At 41.2% G+C, this 21164-nt stretch overlaps 1 protein-coding gene across 6 annotated transcripts in view; it reads left to right on the top strand.

Moving 5' to 3' along the window:
• The window catches only part of PPP6R3 (protein phosphatase 6 regulatory subunit 3), a 169536-nt gene that overhangs the window by 54402 nt on the left and 93970 nt on the right, over positions 1-21164 (top strand). For all 6 annotated transcript variants that reach the window (XM_037842026.1, XM_037842027.1, XM_037842023.1 and 3 more), the window contains exons 3-5: positions 11094-11326; positions 16961-17147; positions 20238-20375. In XM_037842026.1, coding sequence (XP_037697954.1) covers positions 11100-11326; positions 16961-17147; positions 20238-20375 — 552 coding nt within the window. In that variant the 5' untranslated portion in view covers positions 11094-11099. The remainder of the gene's footprint in view (positions 1-11093; positions 11327-16960; positions 17148-20237; positions 20376-21164) is intronic.

The raw sequence follows: 21164 nt of genomic DNA, 5'->3' as shown, positions 1-21164 counted from the left end.
CAGTTCTGTTAATTACATTCATGGTGTTTTGCTACCATCACTACCATCCATTACCAAAACTCCATCATCCCAGATAGGAACTCTGTATAATTTAAGCCTTAACTTCACATTCCCTATCCCCTTCCTGTCCCTAGTAAACCTATATTCTAGATTCTGACTCTGTGAGTTGGCTTATTCTAATTGTTTCATGTCAGTGAGATCATACATTATTTGTACTTTTGTTTCTGGCTTATTTCACGCAATATGATGTCTTCAGGGTTCATGCATGTTGTTGCATGTTTCAGTACGTCGTTCCTTTTTATGGCTGAATAATATTCCATTGTGTGTATACCACATTTTGTTTGTCCATTCATCTGTTGATGGACACTTGGGTTGCTTCCATCTTTTGGCAGTTGTGAATAATGCCCCTATAAACATCAGTGTGCAAATATCTGTTTGAGTCCCTGTTTTCAATTCTTTGGGATATATAAGTCTTAGAGGGATTGCTGCATCATATGGTAATTCTACATCTAGCTTTCTGAGGACTGCCAAACCATCTTTCACAGTGGCTCTGCCATTTTACAATGCCACTAGCAATGAGTGAGTATTCCTGTTTTTCTACATCTTCTCCAAAACTTGTAATTTTCTGTTTTGTTTTTTTTTTAATAGTAGCCATTCTAGTGGTTTTGAAATGGTATCTCATTGTGGTTTTGTTTTGCATTTCCTTGATGGCTAATGATGTTGATATTTCATGTACTTTTTGGCCTTTTGTATCTCTTCTTTGGAGAAATGTCTGTTCAAATCTTTTGCCAATTTTTGTTGTTGAGCTGAAGGATTTCTTTATGTGTTCTGGATATTAAATATTTTCTCTCATTATGTAGGTTTTCATTTTATTTCAAGATCAAGTCCTGTGAGGCACAAAGTTTTTAGTTTTGATGATGTCCCACTTATTTATTTTCTTTCGTTGCTTGTGCTTTTGGATGTAAAGTCTAAGAAACCATTGCTTAACACAAGGTCCTGAAGATGCCTCCCTATGTTTTTTTTTTTATAGTTCTGGCACTTCTTTTTTGGTCTTTGATCCGTTTTGAGTTGATTCTTGTATATGGTGTGAGGTAGGGGTCCACCTTCATTCTTTTGCAAATAGAAATTAGTTTTCCCAGCACCATTTGTTGACGAGACTACAGGCATATCTCGGAGATATTGTGGGTTTGGTTCCAGGCTACTACAATAAAGTGAATATGCAATAGAGCAATGCACAGCAATGTTTTGCTCTCAGTGCATATGAAAGTTGTTTACAGTGTAGTCTGCTAAGTGTGCAGTAGCATTGTGTCTTTAAAAAAAGTACATATCTTAATTAAAATCTGACACAGAGACACAAAGTTGAGCACATGCTATTGGAAAAACGGTGCTGATAGACTTGCCCAACTCAGGGTTCCCGCAAACCTTCAATTTGTAAAAAGTGTAATATTTGCGAAGCACAGTAAAACCAAGTATGCCTGTGTTCTTTCCTACTTGAGTGGTCTTTGCCCCCTTGTCAAAAATCAGTTGACCATAGATGTGAGGGTTGATTTCTGAGCTAGCAGTTCGATTCCACTGGTCTATATGTCTCTCCCTCTGCCAGTACAGAATTTCTGAATCAACTTTTAACATGAAATAAATTCCCAGGGACATGCCCCTCTTTTTAAATTTGGCTAGTTATAGCTAAACCAGCAGTGAGCCACCTCTGGCACTCCTGAGTCAAGATATAGCCCTCTATCTTATTTCAAGATGCAGAATTTGAAAACTTCCCCTTTATTGCTGAAAATATTCATAGATTGTTCTAATTTTCTTGTGATCTACCTTTTTTAGTTGAAGAATGTCTTCCTAAGTTTTAATATAAGAATATACATTATTTATCATACATATTTATATTTTAAAACAAAGGAAGAACATGGCCTATAACCTTTCCCTGCCAGCCCTGAATTGGCTCTAATGTGAAAAGGGTTTGTTAACTATTGACAGCGTGGAAAGGAGATGGACTTCCTAGTACCAAGGGAGACTTTGAACCATAATTGTAGTAGTTATATCATTAGACCTATGTTGTCCAGGACGGAAGCCACGAGTCACATATGACTTTAGGGGCACGTGAAATGTGGCCATTCCAAATTGAGTTGTACTATTAGTGTAAATTGCACAACTGATTTTGAAGACTTAGTACCAAAAAATAATTATGTAATTACCTGCTGAAATAATATTTTGATGTATCAGATAAAATATATTATTAGAATTAATTTCACCAGTTTCTTCTACTTTTTAAAATCACAAGTGGCTCGCATTTGTGGCTTGCCTGATATTCCTATTTGGCAGCACTAACTTGGGTGATAAATGGACCTAGCGTGGTGATGGGTGGTAGGTGGCATTGGCATTGGCATGACTAAAAGTGTTGTGATAGGTAGTTTTATCAGTGGCTGCTGGTGAAAGGCGAGGCTGCTGGGGAGTGCTGAAGGGGGGGTGGCAGTTTGAGCTTAGGCAGGGTGTGCTAGCATGCTTTTGTGTAAGATTATGTAAATCTTTTATTTCTTATACTCATTCCCTTCATAGCACATTTTGAAGAAGTAGTATTAAAAGTTTGTAACATAGATTTTGTCATCCTCTTAATGACTTTCTCATGTGTATTATCTTGGGTGGAAGCGGCGGCTCCTCCCATTTTTGTACATTTTGCACACCGCACATTTAGATAATTGCAACTGTTTAAATTGGAAATATCTTAGGCATGTTTATTACAGATCTGGAGTATTGGTAGGGACTTTAATTGATGGGGGACTTTTATGATGGGACCAGTTAGAAAACGGTAGTGGCAAAGCAGGCTTCACAGGCCTGCAGCACCAGCAGTCGTACGGGCTCCATGCTCAGAAGTGCCTGGCTTGGTGCTTTGCTATCACTGTCTTGAAATACCTCACAATTTTGGAACAAGGGACCCATGTGGGTATTCATTCTGCCCAGGGCCCAGTGGGTCCTGGGTACAGATATTTCACAGTCAGTAGCAGTGTATTACCTTGGGGTTGTGAAGAGTACAGTTTATCCTACTTGGATAAAAATTGCTAAGTTTAAGCAGAGGGAGTTTACATATTAGGTTTTGAATGTTAAATTCATCGAAGTGTTCTGCCTTGCCATTCCCCAGTTGACTGTGCATTTGTGGGTAGGACAGTCAGCAGTTTCTCTCTTCTGAGTTCTAATGGCTTATCTTTTTGGATGTTTATGGTGTGTTTTCTGGGCTCATGTTAGAAAGTGATAGGATAAATTCTTCTGTCATATTGAAGGAAACCCTCTAATATCAGCTTCTCCAGAGGGAGTTTCTGAAATAACACAGCCACATGTTTGCATTAATTTGCTTTTCCTGTTTTTTGTCATGGTTACATAATTATTTTGAATATACTTACTGCGTTTTGTGAAGACATAGGCTAAAGTGATGCTCACTTGGTCCCTTTGTGAATTGCACATGCTCATCACTGGTTCAGACCCAGAGCAGCAACAGCAGCAGCATCTGGAAACTTGTTAGAAATGCAGGATCTCAGGCTGATCCGTGATCCACTTAGCTAGAATCTGAGATTCTGCATTTAAATAAGACACTTGGCGATTTCTATTCTCATTAAAGTTCAGAAAGTGCTGGTTTGGAGCACTCTGGTTTCTGCAGCAGTTGTGTTTGTTAAGTGGTAGCCCCCATTCCTGAGGGCCTCCAAGCTCCATCTCGTGTACTGGGCCCTTACTGTGCTTCCTCTCTGGCCCGCCACCACCAGTTCACTCAGCCTCAGGGCTAGCAAGTAGTGGAGCTGCCACTGAAATCCAGATCTGTTAAGCTATTTGACAGTTCTGAAAAGGTTTGGGGGAGAATCTGTTTATTTGATGAAAGCAGGAGGTCTTAGGTGGTTTATATAAGCCGCAGTTGGGCCCTGTACCAACAGTGCCAGGCACATTCTCTGGATGAACTGATGTCCTTGTACCTCTGGAAAGTGATTTAACCATATCATGATACTGGTTCCTGTGTCATAGAGACAGGTTAGCACCTTTTCTCCCAGGGACAAATTGTCACTGTTTAAATGCTTTGAAATAAAGGTACCATGCCCCATATTTTGCTTCAGAGACGACTTTGGTATATGAAGACATTTCAGTAATTTCAGAGGGCCTTTAATTAAAGCAGTTAGTTGGAGATGAGTGGATTTATTCAGTAAATGAATCCTTTGATTCTCTTTTGAGCATATAAGGCAATAATTTTTACTTGTATCTTAAATTATGGTGAAGGTAGAAAATAGGAGAAATCATCTGCTTGTGGCTTCAAGTAACAGCTTCCCCAGTGACCTGCTTACCTAATCTTCAACTCTTTTGGAGAAAACCCTATTTTTTTGTTAATACAGTTTTATTGAGATATTCGTGCACCACACATACCATCTGAAGTATATAATCACTGGCTCACAGTATCATCACATAGTCGTGCATACAACCCCATGATCAATTTTAGAACATTTTCATTACTCCAGAAAAGAAATTGAATGAAAAAGGAAAACCCAAATCCTCCGATACCCTTTATCCCTTCCTATTATTGACCCATAGTATTGGTGCAGTACATTTGTTACTGCTGATGAAAGAGTATTAAAATATTACTTTTAACTATAGTCCATAGTTTACAATAAGTACATTTTCCCCATATACCCCTCTACTATTAACTCCTTATAATAGTGTCATACATTTGTTCTAGTTCGTGAGAGAACTTTTTAATGTTTGTACAGTTAATCACGGATGTTGTCCGCCACAAGATTCACTGTGTTATACATTCCCATGTTTTAACCTCCAATTTTCCTTCTGGTGACATATATTACTCTAAACTTCCCCTTTCCACCACATTCACATATCATTCAGCACTGTTAAATATTCTCACAGTAATGTGCTACGGTCACCTCTGTCCATTTCCAAACAGAGAAAACCCTATTTTTAAACCACTTAATCCAGTCTGTAAACACTCTAGAAGTTTGAAAAAAGATGGAGGGTAGTTTGGTTTTTGCCGTCTCCCTCTTTGTCTTATTGATTTAAAAGGTGGTGATTTGGTTTGCTGTTTTACTATAGATTGTGTTTCCTCTTATCCCTAAATCCCAGTCAAGGATAATCTAGAGATTGAATTTTAAGATATTTTAATTTTTACTAAAAATGAGTTGTTGAAATTCTGGCTCCAGTTTTTCTGTCTTAAGAGTAGATACATATATATTTTTTAAATGTATTTTTTTACTGCAAACTTTAACATATGTACATAACGTTGATAACTTTCAAGTATGATTTAACAAGTAGTTAAAGAACAAACTTCAAAGAATGTCTTGGGTCACAGTTCCACAACTTCAGCTATTTCCATTATTGTAAAATATAGCATATATACAGAAGAGTGTTAACTTTGAATGTATAGCTCAACAAGCAGTTATATGGGCAATTTCAAAAATTGTTACGGGTTACGGTTCCACAGTTTCAGTTCTTTCCTTATTATGTAATATAGGTTTATATACAGAAAGGTGAAGACTTTCAAAGCACTAAATTCAGTGAGAAGCTATAGAGCAAATTTCAAAGGATGTTACAGGTTACAGTTCCACCATGTCATTTACCTCCTTCCAGCTATTCCAACACCCCAGAATATAAAAATATATATATTTATATAAAGTTTCAGTATTCATAGGCCTTTGTTAAATCTTATCTTGTCTGTTGCTACCCTTTCCTCTCATGTAGTCTTTTTCTCCGTCTTCAGGGGTGTCTAGGCCGTGAGCACCCTTGCTTGTTCATATTGAAAGGGGGTGTCGACTGTTTGGGGAGGGGGCTACATTTGATTATTGTTCTTAAAGAGGCTGTTGCCTCTGGGTTTTAGGATTTGTCTGGCATAGGAACACTATGGTGGATTTAAGTTTCTGAGAGATAAAACTTTGGTGAGTGAGATTTATAGAATCTCAGGTAGGGACCTGGGTTTTTGGGGACTACTTTTGGTAAGGGCCTGGCATACTGTGGCCATTTGGGATGTCTGGTTGGAACATGCATAAGAGAAGCCTCCAGGATAGCCTCTCAGCTCTATTTGGGATTTCTCAGCCACTATGACCTCAGCTTGTTACCTTTCTTTTTTCCTCCAAGAGTAGTTATATTTTAAAATAGGACTCCGTTTTGCCTCAAAACCCTGGGCAGTTGAATAATAATAATAGTTGAACCTTGTAACTATTATTTCATACCTAGCTTCTCTGAACTTCAAAGGGCACAAATAGAAGCTAAGGCTGGGCCAGCAGTAACTCATTTACCAGCACCAGTGGCTTCCAGCCAGTTTGTTGTTCAGCTAAATGACAAAATACATAATATTTGCTTAAGGAGTTTAATGTAGTTGTATTTTATTTTTAAGTTTTTAATATACCCAATGTAAAGAAAGTTTATTATGGGAAATCTATATTTCAAAGTGTTCCAATTTGAAAAAATTCTTTTCTAACTCAGAATAGAGGCAAGTGAAAGGAGTTAGGCATGTTGTAACAGATAGTTGCTAGAGAATTCCTTTTCCTGTTTAAAATCTTAGGTTTAAAATAAGTATACTAAAAAAGATGGACCCCCCAGGCCCTGGGGAGCAGAGGACTTGTGGCCATCAGGGTGGGCTGTGCTCCCCGGGCAGGGTGGCTCCGCAGTGGAAGAGCAGCCCGGACCGGTGCTCAGACTGGCAGGCAGCTTTCTTCCATGTGGCAGTTTGGGGACTGAGGCGCCTTCCATTTCTTGGATTCACCCTTAGGGCTGTTTTTTGTTTGTTTGTTTTTTGTCATCAGGCATCCAGCCAGGCACAGGAGAAAGAGCATGGAGGTTTTGTAGTTCATGTTGCATGGGAGAAAAACCTTGTCACGTGGTGTTCTAGTTTGCTAATGCTGCCAGAATGCAAAACACCAGAGATGGATTGGCTTTTATAAAGAGGGTTTATTCAGTTACAAAGTTACAGTCTTAAGGCCATAAAGTGTCCAAGGTAACACATCAGCAATTGGGTACCTTCACTAGAGGATGGCCAGTGGTGTCCGGAAAACCTCTGTTAGCTGGGAAGGCATGTGGTTGGCATCTGCTCCAAAGTTCTGGTTTCAAAATGGCTTTCTCTCAGAATGTTCCTCAAAAATGTCACTCTTAGTTGCACTTGGGATATTTGTCCTCTCTCAGCTTCTCCAGAGCAAGTTTGCTTTCAACAGCCATCTTCAAACTGTCTCTCATCTTCAGCTCCTGTGCTTTCTTCAGAGTGTCCCTCTTGGCTATAGCTCCTCTTCAGAACGTCACTCACAGCTGCACTGAGTTCCCTCTGCCCATCAGCTCATTTATATGGCTCCACTGATCAGGGCTCACCCCGAATGGGTGGGGCCATGCCTCCATGGAAATATCTCATCAGAATTATCACCTACAATTGGGTGGGGCACATTTCCATGCAAACAACCTAATCCAAACATTCCAACTTAATCCCCACTAATATGTCTGCCCCACAAGATTGCATCAAAGAATATGGCTTTTTCTGGGGGACATAATGCATTCAAACCAGCACATGTGGCCATACCTGTCAGCCTGAGAAGCTGGGAAGCGCGGTCTAGCAGAGCTCCCCAAGAAGGGAAGGATGGATTGAGAGGACAGGACAGCACCCACTGATGGCTCAGCCCTGGCAGGGGGTGATGCCTGCGGGATAGAGATTTGCTCGAATTCAGGAGATAACAGAAAGGAAAATGTGAGTGGGAACTGAGTTTCCTCTTGGCAGAGGACACTTTCTTTAGAGGGCCAAATAGTCAATAGTTTAGTTGTCCCTTTGTGTGACACCCCCCTTCTCTGTTAACAGCTCTTTAAAAATGTAAAAAAGATCCTTGGCTCAGGAGCCTGCGGGCTGGCGGGCTGGATTGATCTGCCAGCGCAGTGTGCCGACCCCTGCTTACTAGGTTAGCAGCTCTTCCATGCTCTTTGCATGCATTGGCTCATTAAATAATGGCTAATCATTAGGCTTTTGCATAAATCCAGTGTTTAATGAGTTAATTCTTTTAAGTTTGCAGTAGTGGAAGTTGGTTTTTACTTAAGGTGTATACATCATATCTTGATTCATAATTTATAAGTATGACTTCAGCTAGTTTATGGGTACTTAATTGGTATGTGTGTATATTCTTTCTGTGCATAATTAGCTAATAGTAAGTGCTTTTAGCTTGATACCAGAGTTACTTTTTGTGATTTATTTCTTCGTGTTTTTTATTGTATTTTTCCTTTCGGTATGAGAGTACAAAAAGAAAACACCTGATACTTTAAATTGATTTAAGCTTCTGCCTTAAATTTTTAACTGTATCCAATTTTCTTACTTCAGTGGTGAGAATGTTAGATGATCAGAAATTTGGTTTACAAATTAAGTACATACTAACCTGTTACTGGTGGGGTTGGGCATGGGAAGGTGTTTGAACACACATTGTAGTTTTTCAGTCAGATTCTTTGAGGTATTTAAAATAGGTAAGAGGAATTATTTTGTCAATCTGTGGAATCCTAGGATCAAAATTTCAGCGATTTCCCCCTATGTGGGATCTGACACCCAGGGCTGTAAATCTCCCTGCCAACACGGGATGAATCTGGACCTGGCATCATGGGATTGAGCTTACAAAGGGTGACAGTGTCAATGGTTCCCATTGCCTTGTGGATCACACTCCTCTTTATCCAGTGTATGGATGGATGAGTAGAAAAATGGGGACAAAAAACTGAAGGTAAAATAGGGTGGGGGGCAACCTGAGTGTTCTTTTTTTGTTCTTGGTTTTTCCTATTCTTATCTTCACTTTTTCGGGTATATGGAAAATGTTCAAAAAAATAGATGGGGGTGATGAATGAACAACTATATGATGATAATGTGAACAATTGATTGTACACTTTGGATGACTGTGTGGTATGTGACTATATCTCAACAAAATTGAATATAAAAAAATAATGAAAAAAAAATTTCAGCGATTGACTTTGAAATCAGGTGGACTGACAGGAAAGATTGATTCTTTTTTTGGAGCTCTTTAAGGTGATGCTGCCTCTAAACTAAACTAGAGCTCACCTGCCCGGATGTACTCTTAAAGAAACAGTGCCTGTTAATTTGTGCTTGGAATTGAAACAAGGTTCATGACTTGGGTGCTCTTTTGTGGGGACATCATGGCTATTTCAGTCATCAAAGGCTTTAATACGAAATGTGAGTTAGTATTAAAGAGTAGTAAAAAATTTTAAGAATTTGAATTTTTAAGAATTAGCTGTGTTTGATAAATTAGCTATGTCACTCCAACAGAGGCATAGCAGACAGTACGGACAGTGGGACGTGGTGCCCCTAAACAAGAAGTGACTTCTCTCCTTCCTCTTTGTAGGAATGGAAACTGACTTTTCTTTCCTTTTCTCCTTTGGAATTAACTTTTGGTATCCTGTAGTCTTTCTTTCTGCTTGTCAATTTTATTAAGATAAAATGGCATAATAAGGTTTTTTTTTGTTTGCCATTTTTCACAAACCTGAAAGCCATGAGTATTTATGTCTAAGGTTTATCTGCACTGACCTTTTTTCCAAAGTTCTTTCCTTTTCTTTGCTTTTGGCATGCATCATCTTTTCCCTTATTTCCTTTCTGATTGCATAAGAAAAGGAAGCCAGCTGCTCTTGAATTTGAGGTATCCTTTTCTTCCCCCACTGGTAAATGTGTTGCTTGGCGGTCTCTGCCCGGTCCTCATCTTGGAGGAAAGCACACGTGTTAGCAGAGTAGGTTTCTAATGTGGTGGGAGTTGTGACACTACCTCTCTAGCATGTTCTGTGTGATGTCTCCTACACAGAATTTTCTGCATGCTCATTAAGAAGACAGAGACAGCTGTGCCTAATATCACAGGCCATTGCTTTGGTTCCTCTCTCTGAGCTTTCCTGGTGACAGTAAGTTCTGCGTGTCAGTCCCTCTTTGAGTAGGGTAGTGTGTGAGTCTGCCATAGTGACTGTCACAGTCGCTCTTCATCCCTGAACATGACTTGGTCCTGTTGCTGCTAATTGATATGAACATTGTTGCCATGTGTCTCTTGGAGCATTTAAAGATTTTTAAAACGGGCAACTTTTACCACCCTTCATATTTGATGGTATTCTTATCCAAAACTTGTTCTCCTCGGAGCTTGTTTGTTGTTGTTGTTTTGTTCCTTAAAACTCTGCTTATATTTTAAATACTGTATGATTAGAAACTTAACACTTAAGTCCAGGGAGTCACTGTAGCCTTTGAATGGTCCAATTCCTAATTTGGACCTCTGTTGGATGCTGGCATCCTGTCATCTACAGATCAAAGGTGGCCTTTAAGATTGTTTCATGTCAGCATTCAGAATATAGTGAACCCAAGGTTCATGTTCTAGTTATAACACGGACCTTGGAGAAAACAAACTTTGGGTTTTGGTTGTCGAGGGAGTGAGAAGGAAGTTGGGAGAAGAGCATAGCTTATGGCGCTGTGGAGTGATTATTTTAAGTGATTGTCAAATGTTTTCCCTAGTAACTGGATAATTGGTTTCTCTAATTCCTCAAGAATTAGGTTCCAGTATTTTAGTTTTTTTTTTTTATTAAGAATGGCAGAGGTTTTACCATTTTATGACTTTGATACTTTCAGCTGTGAAAGTTCTGTCAGTGGCTGAAAGTGCTGATTTGTAGTGATTATTTTATTTGGAAGAGTCCTAGATCCTCAGGTCTCATTATTCATCATTTGTTGCTAAGGTTGCATCTCAGGAAGATACTACTTCATTTTAAGAATGTGTTTTTATCCTTAAGAAGGGGTTACTTTGTCTTTCCCAGCATTAAGGTTCTAATCAGAGTATGGTGGAGTAACTTCTGCAGTCAAAACCATCTCAAGTTTTAGCTTTGTGCGTTTCAAGCCAAAACTTTTTTGTTAACAGTGAAAATATTTTCTCTTTCTTTCTCTGAGAAGGAAAAATATCCTGCCAGTTTTGCTTGTTTAAAAGGTGTTTTATAGGTTCAATGTGAAACTTGTTTTACTTGTGGGCTAAGCTGTCATTTTAGACTGTAAAACTGAAATGAGATTTGAATTATGGAAAATTAATGTGTGAAGTTGAAATTTTATAAAATACTCTCTGTATTTTGTTTAGACCAGCATGTTTTGGAAATTTGATCTTCACTCATCATCCCACATAGACACACTTCTAGAAAGAGAAGATGTAACACTGAAGGAGTTAATGGATGAGGAAGATGTTTTACAGGAATGTAAAGCTCAGAACCGCAAACTTATAGAGTTTCTATTAAAAGCAGAATGTCTCGAAGATTTAGTATCATTCATTATAGAAGAACCACCTCAAGACATGGATGAAAAGATCAGATACAAGTAAGAAAATTCAATCTTCTCTTTAGGGTGGGAGTAAAGTGAAGTGGGGTGTAGAATATTTCGAGTTCTCAACATTGAACAATTCACTTGAGCTGCTGGAGAGTGTTTACCGAATGTTAAGAGGGTCAAGAAAGACAGTCTTAGTGGAGCATGGAATCCATTCACTAGAATTAAGTCCAATGAAATCATGGAATTTATAAAATGAATATTCAGAATTTCTGTCAGAAGGTTACATGAAAGAGCAAAGTGCTTTATAAACAATGACAAGTTTCTTAAAATAGTGAGATGATTCAAGTAAGTATTTTCTCTACTTCTCTGGAGATTATGTGGCTACCCAAATCACACAGCAAATCTAATTTATAGCTTGGGTTATGAAGAGCATTGCTGATAGAAATCCTGACCTTTTGTTCACTGGAAATCAGAGCATGACTCTTGGTGAACATTAACATAGCTAAATTTCAGCAGGCAACTCCATGGATAACTCCAGTGGATTTCTCTACCCGTCACTAGTTTAATCTCCTTACAAGCAGGATGACAGTATAGTGCAAATTTTTTCTCCTGTCATTTCTAACACTTTTTATACAAACCCTTGGAAAACTTTTACTCCATAGGTATTGGGGTTTCTTTTCTGGTTCAGTTGATTATTTCTCCATATGCAGCTCTGCTGAAATATTTGCACATGGAACCCCCCCCCCCCAAAAAAAAATCCCAAGAAATTCAGGAAGAAAAAGTCATTGATAATGCATTAAATAAACTTGGTGGAGTAGGAAGAATTACGGCTTTTAGTAGAGTCTCTTTTGCCCTTTCTTCCCTGGTGTATCCACTCTTTTTAAACCTCTTCATTTCTTTTGGGGAGAATTTTGCATTCAGAGAAATAGTACTTATTAATGCCTTCATTTGCTGGTGGTGGCTTATATCCTCAAGGATGTAATTTCCCTGCTATTTGGTCAAAGTTTTGACTCCGAGTTCGGTACCTTAAAGGAGAAGAAACAAATTTGGTAGCAGAAATACTATTCTGCTCCCATCCCCCCAAAAAAATTTTCTACTTTGGATTTTCCTTCATAGTGAACCAGCACATGGGTGACTACTGCTTGATGAGGGGCTTCTCCTTGCGGTAGGCAGCATGGTGCAGGACTCAGAGCATGGCTGTGGATCAGGCAGATCGGGGAGGAATGTAGGCCTCTCTCCTGCAGGCTCTGAGGGCTCGGGCAAGTAACTTAACCTTTTTTGGGTCTGCTTCTTCATGTCGAATGAAGCTAATATTTATTTAACTAGTGATGAAGTAGGCACACCTTATCTAAAGTACGTACTTTACCAAAAAGAAGTGGTGGCTTTTCTTTCTGTTACAGCACACCTTGGCAGTTGAATTGCCATGGCAGTGTTTTTTGAGGCTACCTTTGAGTCTGCAAGAGCAGAGATGCCTCTATGAACCCATAGCCCTCTGGGGGACCCCATTGTGATGGAGCCTGATCTGAGTTGGGTAGGGCAGTTCTCAGCTGTACCTCTGGGCTGAACTGCACTGCTGAATGTGTACTGCATATGCTTGCATGACTCAGACAGCTAGATTAGCACAGAGGGATTTTTTTTTCAGATGGGCTCTGCAAGCTTTTCAGGCTTAAGGCTTAAGTAGCCAGCTAAGGGAGTTTAGGCTAGAGTTCTAGAGTTCCTGGATGATGGCGTGATTGCTGCAGTTTGTGAACTTTATACCTATATATTAGGTACGCAAAGGGATTGAATCCATCACCATTTTAACTTAATTCACTGATCATTTACAGATATTAGAAGTTTGTCATTTTACACTAACCTTTTTAATCTTTGTGACAGTTACCTCTCATCTTAAGTAATTTAGCAGAAATTTTAATTAACAGAACTTTAAAAATAGGCCATTAATTAGTACTATAAATTCAAAAGCTAAGACTAAAAATACTTTTAACCTGATGTACCTTGTGGGTAGGTGATAGGTATGTAGTTATTAAGTGGGGGTGGGGTTCATTGATTTAATGAACATTTGCTGCGTGCATTGTTCTAGGCATGGCCATTCCAGTGTAATGGGGCAAGCTGGCTTGAAAAAAAGTCAACCCATAGTTTGTCAGATAAGTCTGCTGGAGAAAAGGAAAGCCAAGTAAGACAGGGAGTGCCAAAAGTGGTTGAGTGGATGGAGGGGTGAGGGAAAGCCTCCTGGGAGGTGCTGTTTGTTCAGAGATCTGCTGGAAATGAGGGAGGGTCTGGGTGGATGTCTGAGGAAGGAGCACACCAGGCAGAGGGGACAGCAAATACCGAAGCCCTAAAGTGCCAGTATGCTGGGCATACTCAAGGATTAACAGGGCAGCCCTGGGTATGAGGGGAGATTGGGAGGAGGGAGTATGGGGGGTGAGGTCAGAGAGGGGGCAGGGCCCACAGGGCCTGGTAGGCTGTAGTCAGGATTTGACTTTACTCTGGAGGAGACAGAAAGCTATTGGAGGGTTCTAAGCAGCGGTGACATGGCCTGACTTACTTTGCTAGGATCCCTCTGCCTCTGTGTGGTGGGTAGGCCTGCTGTGCAGGACAGGAACGGAGGCAGAGAGGTCAGCCAGGAGGTCACACGTAAGCGGAGAAGAGGATCTGAGTGGATCTGACTGGTGAGAAATGGTCAGATCTAGGATGTATACGATACAGTGAGAGCAAAAGGGATTTCTTGATAGATGTGGAATGGGAGAGAAAAAATTAAGAACGACAAGGTTTTGGGCCAGGACAGCCGAGGGGATGGAGTGCCTTTTATGCCCCTGGGGAGGATCGGAGGAGGGGTTGATTTTAGAGGGAAGATCAGAGTTTGGTTTTGGACCTGTCAGGTGTGAAGTGCCTCTCGGACATCCAGTGGAGGTGGGGAGATGAAGACTAGGCAGCCTGCGTGCAGACAACTGGGCCAGGCTACTTGGGAGTTGCTGTAGGTGGAGGAAAGGTTCAGAGACTGAACTCTGGGATTGTAGGTTGGGTCGAGGTTCCCGCAGAGGGACTGAGAAGGAGTGACTGAAGTAAGAGGAGAACCAGGAGGGGCCGGTGTTCTGAAAGCCCCGGGAAGACATGCTTCAGGAAGGCAAGAAGGAGCAGTGGTGTGTCATTGGCTGCTGCTCGTTGGTCCTGTGAGACGAGACTGAGAATTTACCATTGATGTTTGTTTTGCAACGTGGAGCTCATTGGCCACAACTGTGCAGTTTCCTGTAGCCTGCCAGAGGTGACAATCTGATTGAATGCTTTTGGGAAGAATTGGAGACCAAGCAGAGATGACTCTTTTAAGTAATTTCCTGTCAAGGGAGCAGAAAGAGGAAGTGGTAGCTAGAGGCAGATGTGGGGTCAGGAGAGGTGCACCCCCACCATGGAAGAAATAACAGTATGTATATATGTTGGTGAGAATGATGCAGGACAGAGGGAATTGATGGTGCTGTAGAGGGAAAGGGTGGTCCAGTGGTGCACTGGGCTGGAGTAGGTGGTAGGGACTAGGAGGGAGGGGGCAAGTGGAGGAAGGGACCTTAGGAGCAAGGATGGCTCCCAGTTGGGGCGAGGGGCAGAGGAATGGGCCCAGATACAGTTCAGGGGTGCAGTAGGGCTGGATTCACTAGGTCGGCTCTATGTTCTCAGTATAAAGTAGGCGAGGTGGGGCAGGAGGGCAGTGGGCATCAGGCAGTGGACCAAGAGGGGAGGCTGAGCTGAGGGGTTAAAGAGCAGGGAGTGAGGAATAGGTAGCCCCAGCTTCAGAACAAGCCTTTTATATAATGCCTAGGGCCATGTGTGTGCTTCTCTACTTAGATCACACTGCAGAGTCACCTGTGGAACTGGAAACCATAAAAAGACACGGTGTGCTCCTCTAGACCTTCTGCCTCAGACCTCAGAGAATGCACCCAAAGCATTTGATTCGCAGCTGGGGTTGAGAACTGCTACCTTTTACTAATCCTTCCTTTGCCAGCAGTTTTCAAATTGGGCCAGTTGAGAATTGACACCCCCACTCCAACCCCGCTCCCAGCAGCACTTCTGCAGTTTTATTGTAGAAAAGAAAGGGATGGAAAGCAGCTCGTGTTCAACAGACACTCATTTACTGCCTGCCAGGCCCTCTTCCCAGTGTTTTTGTATATATTAGTCTCCCCCGGGAGAGAAGAACTGAACTCTCAATATTGGGAACAAGGAAACTGAGGCCAAGAGAGGTCAAGTAACTTGCCCAAGGTTACACAACTTCTAAGTAGTGGAGGAAGCAGGTTTTGAACCTCGATGATGTGACTCCAGAAGCAGCCCCTCTGCCCACTGCACTGCCGTGCTCCTGGGATGAGGGTCACTTTATAGGAGTTAGTTATGGCACAGCCTCCAGGAAACAGCTATTCAACAACGTGGTCTTCATGCCTGCACATCTGCCAGTTCTGTTATCTTTTTCAGTCATTTTTCTTCCTGTAAAGGTTCATTTTGGGACATTCTCTTACTGTTCAGGGTTCTGATCTCACACCAGACTCTCTTAGTGCTGGGGCTTTCAGGTTTGTGGCCAGGTGCCTCTCAGCCAGGGGTCTCAGAACACCTTGAGGGGTGTTGTGCCCATTCTTGCCTACACGCCTCGCTTCTCGTCACACAGCTGCTTAGCAGTCTTGTGACCTCCTTGTCTGGTAAGCATCTGTGCTTGCCGCTTCTGATGACTGGATCATGGCTGCTCTGCAAGGAGGGAGAGAAGAACAGAGAAGTGAACCGTGGGTCAGGGTGTCTGGACAGACCTTGGTGTCTGTGTTGTTACTGTTATAAACAGACAGGAAATGGTTTGTGGTAGAAGCAGTAAGTGGAGAGAATAGATCGACTGCCTATCTACAGAGTGCTCAGGGGCAAGCATGCATGAGGGGCTGCAGGTATTTCCAAAGCTGTGGGTCTGAAGAAGAGCCAGCAGTTGTAGCCAGAGCACATGTCATGTTGCTTTGCTTTCAGTGAGTCTCAGTCTTCCAGGAGTGAGATTGTAGTGGAGGCTGACTGGGTGGGCTTATTTCACACCTGTGCTAACCCCCAAAAGACACTGGAAGGCTGGCGGGAAGAGCTCATTTTTCGTATGCAGCTTTCTTACCTGGCTAACTCAGGCTGATGTCCTGTCCTCCACTTTGATATATAAGGATATTTATTCTTTAAAGATGTAACGTGGACTGAACACTTGATAAAGCCCCCAAGACAACTAGACAACTTTAAACTACTGTTACACCCTATCTAAAGATGCCACAGGCCCAGGTACCTGCCATGAGAGTCTTGAGTAATTTCCAGGTGTGTGTTGTCCTGCACACTCCCTGTCTGAGAAAGCTGATGGCTGCTGCAGCCGAGCAGCTCCCAGGGCACTGCACCCCGCCCTGGCTGACAGCAGGGAGGGCCCATGCCCTGCAGCTCCTCTCCCGTGGCTCCTGGGTCCCAGGGGTTTTCTAGCTTTGTTGGATAAAATATATTCTTATTAAGACTTGGTTTAGAAATAATTTTTCGGACACAGTAGAAAATTCACTTTAGTCTAGAAATTGCGAGAGGAAAGACTGAAAGGATTTTCTCATTCCCAGATGGTTTTGTTATTTTCACAAAATTTAAAGATTTGTGTTTTAATTTCTGTAATTAACTGTTAATATAGATGATGATGTAAGTATCCTGCTCTTCTAGGTATCCAAATATATCTTGTGAGTTGCTCACTTCTGATGTCTCCCAGATGAATGATAGACTGGGAGAAGATGAATCCTTGCTAATGAAATTGTATAGCTTCCTCCTAAACGATTGCCCCTTGAACCCACTACTTGCCAGTTTCTTCAGCAAGGTGCTAAGTATTCTTATCAGCAGAAAACCAGAACAGGTAAATATTGTTTTCCAAAAGGTAAGTATTAGGGCTGATCGTCCCCCTGAGGTAATCCCTGGTAATTTTGGTGATTTAGTCTTTAGAGTTGGCCTGAAGTCCAGATTCTATATGAGAATATATTTTAAACCTTGAACATTCCAAACACTCAATGATTTACACATAAATGAATTAAATACCATTTCTGAATGCCTCATATTTGACTAAATTTGTTAGCATACTTTGGTTCCTCTTTTGATGAGTAGTTAGTAGCGTGAGAATTTGGGGCCCCCATTTTGTGAAGATTGCTTTATGGTACTTACTAAGTGCTTAAATGTGTGAGTGGAATCTTAGCGATTCTTTGTTATAGTAACTGCTTTGTTTTTTTCTGTTAATGATGATCATAAATGAAACTTAAATTTAAAAGCTTCCCGTAAATGTAATTGACAATTTGTTTGTTCACATGATTATTTTTATTTTTATTCAACTCAGAAACCTTTAAATGTGCAGCTTAGGCTGTGAGGGTATTGGCTGTCATATGCATTTGTGGTTCTGCTGTTCCTAACCACTGGAGCGAGACAAATTGTTTCACAATCTCTTATTATTATGGCAATAACCTTTTGTTTTGTTTTGTTCTTAATTCAGATGTTCTTGGGAAATTTATTTACCAGGTATTTATTGTATGTGCAGTGGTTCTCAAAGTGGTCCCTGGACCAGCAACACCTGAGAGTTCATTAGAAATGCAGGTTCTTGGGTCCCACCCAAGACCTACTGAGTCAGAACTTCTCGCATTGGGGCCCAGCAATTTGGGTTTTTAAACAAGCCTTGCAAGTGATTCTGATGCTCACTGAAGTTTGAGAACCACTGCTTTAGTGGATATTGGTGTGAAAAAGAATCTGCTTACCAGGAGATGATAATCCATTTATGGAAGGGGGCACCCAAGGAACAACTAGAGCCTCAAATGCTCAAGTATGAACTATGACTGACTTGCCGGAATTGCAGCAAGCCAGGGGATGCGTACGGGGTGAAGGTAGTCAACTGAGCCAGGCCTGTCGTCCTTCATGGTGGCAAATAGGCTTCGGGTGACCTGTCCTTGCTGTCAGCAGACATGGAGGATTGCAACTATTTTAGTCCCAGTATGTTCTGTCCTATGCCAGGGTGAAGTGGATACAGGTTTTATTTTAGAAAGACTGTGTCGTTCTTTCATACTCTTACTTGAGCAGGATAACCTTTTTAAGTGTATTGGAAATAAGATTCTTTTTTCTTAGATAGTAATCCAAAAATTATGAATACTCTAAAACAGATCATCTTTCCTTCTTCTGCCTTTTGATTAGAAATTATAGTACTGCTGGCAGTTTTGGGAAAGTGAAAACATCTCATCAGCCTAATATTAGTCAGTCCTCAGAGGTGGTTTTTAACAGGTCTTACAGCTTCATCATGCATTTTTCCCTCACTGTGTGCCATGTGAACCCCTATTTGTGGGTCATGGTTTTTGGTGTCCATTTAGTATAGAATGAGAATACATGTAAAACTTTTGATGGCTCTGAGTACTTGTATTGGGCTTCAAGGTCAGACGTTCTTTGTAATGATAATGACATGTGCCAATCAAAGCTGAGAAAAGGGCCCAGTCAGCCGTTACTCCTTGTATTTCTCAGTCCAGGATACCTTGGATGATGATAACAGGACTCAATACTTTTTGTTCTTTTAGGTACAGGGAAAGGTCAAACCTGACACCTCTCTATCCTTTGAGAATTACAAATGTAAATAAAGAGTTCCTGTTACATGATGTGTTAGTACATATGCGGCTTTAAGTAATGAAGAAATTCAAGCTCAATTTTGCTAAACCAGTAAGGACATTTATTAGTTCATGCGGCAGGAAGCCCAGCTGCGGGGTATCTTCAGTGTTAGATGATTTAGACCCCAGCGAAGTCATCTGTGGTCCAGGCTCCTGGTTGTGCTGGGCCCTTGGGCTCCAGTTACATGAACTGTGGAATTGTGTGACTTTTCCCTCCTCTCGCCTCAACTTTCCTTTTTAAAAACTACTCTGTGACTCCGTTGTGATTGGATTATATGATTTGCCCAAGGTTTATATTATAGTGTTTAATCTCATTGTCTAGGGAAGCAATCTATGATGGTTAATCTTGTATTTGTACTGAATTGTGTCAAGCGATGCTAGTTGTCATCTCTTGGCTATTAGATTTCTTCATGTGGAATAATGAAAGGATCGTGACTTTTGGGGTCATACAAATTTCTGCTTAAATTTCTGGGCAGCCCCTTAGTTCTAGCAAGATACTTAACCTGTCTGAACCTCAGTTTCCTTGGCTGTCACATTAAATTAATTGATCTCCACCTCATGGGGCCGTTGAAAGACTTCAGTGAGGTTCTGCCACAGCAGCTGCCACACTGTCCAGGCTTGTGATGATGGGTTTTTCAGTTAAATGACTGTGCACTCAGATGTCTCAGGAGTCCACCAGGGGCACAGGACAGTTTCTCTCTTCATGGCACAGGAGTCCTGGGGACAGTCATTACTCCAGTTACCATTTCCAGATTTCCTCAGGGGGAGCTGTCAGACCCTTTCACCTCCACCCTCCTTGTTACTCTAGTCAGGCCAAGTGCTAAAATAAACTCCAAATATGACATTTGAGTAGCAGACGAGTTAGCTACTTTGAAGTAGAAATCTTAAGATTTTGAATGTTTTTTTTTTTCTTTTTTATTCTCCATTTTAGTGTGACATCTAATGGACTTGTCTTATTCCCATAAACTGTTAAATGATATATTCTCTTGTTCTTCATAGATGTATTAAATTGTTGATCGCCATTCTTTAATAATGAAAGTGAATAGAAAATTATGTTATGGTGTATTTATATTAGAGGATATGTGACAATTGGAAGATTTTTATTCCTAAGGGATTTTTTAATCTTTTGATTATTAGCCAGGCTTTCCAATTTGACATCTTATTACTAATTCATAATTTGCCATTCCTCAACCTAAAGTAATGGTATAATTTTGGAAGGGGGAGAGTTCAAAGAGTCAGGGTTTATTTAAAGAATTCTCAAACCTGTAGTTCCTGTGGTTATGTGTCTTCCATTTCTTTGGTTTACTCTCCCCTAGATTGTGGATTTCTTAAAAAAGAAACGTGATTTTGTAGACCTTATTATAAAGCACATAGGAACTTCCGCAATCATGGATTTGTTGCTCAGGCTCCTGACGTGTATTGAACCTCCACAGCCCAGGCAAGATGTGTTGAATGTGAGTAGAATTATCACCTGTCATTGATGGAGGTGAGGGTGGTGGGTGGGGTTGAGCAGAGTGGGCTGCAGTGTGGTGGGAGGAATTCCAGGGATTGGGGTTGTCTGAGGGGTTGAGGGGCAGCGGGGAGGGTGGGTGGAAGGTTGTTCTGAGGCAGGAAGAGATTAGATTTGGCAGGGCTAGGGTTCTGCAGGCGCACATCTCTTGGGTGTGTGGGGTGTTTAGTCGTGAGTGGTTCTTTTCTGAATTGGTTTGTTTTTTGGTGGGGGTGGGGAGGTGGACTAGGCTGAGGATTTATCTTAAAGCTGGGACTGGTGGTGAGAGAAATAAGAAGATAGGGAACCGTAAGTCTCCTCTGAGTGCCCTGAGGCTTCCTTTCTGAGAGATTGCCACACCCAGAAGGGTTCTCTCACTGAGTTAAAATAGGAGTGATGCAGATAATTTCCAGGGAATCGGGCTTCAGAAGTAACTCTCCTTGTGGCTACTGGGAGCAGAGGGAAAGAAGGAGAATGGTGTTTTACTTCCAAAGGGAACATATTTTAAAATATGGAGAGATTGTAGGATGTGTGTGCCTGTTGGAAGAGATGTGTTAGGTGAAATGGGTTGGGGAGAGTGACCAGAAGTTAAGGTTTCTCACAGGCTCTTGTCTGTGCCTTCTCTTGTTTCCTGTCTCTTCCTCTCTCCCTGCCTTTCCCTTCAGTGTCTTCTTCCAGAATCATTCCCTCTTTAATACTCAGCCCGGAACCTTAGAACTTACTCATTTCTTGGGAAATGAGTTCTGTTGAAAAT

The sequence above is a fragment of the Choloepus didactylus genome, chromosome 6 (assembly GCF_015220235.1).
Source record: "Choloepus didactylus isolate mChoDid1 chromosome 6, mChoDid1.pri, whole genome shotgun sequence".
NCBI lineage: Eukaryota > Metazoa > Chordata > Mammalia > Pilosa > Megalonychidae > Choloepus > Choloepus didactylus.
This window is presented reverse-complemented; position numbering and strand designations above follow the sequence as displayed.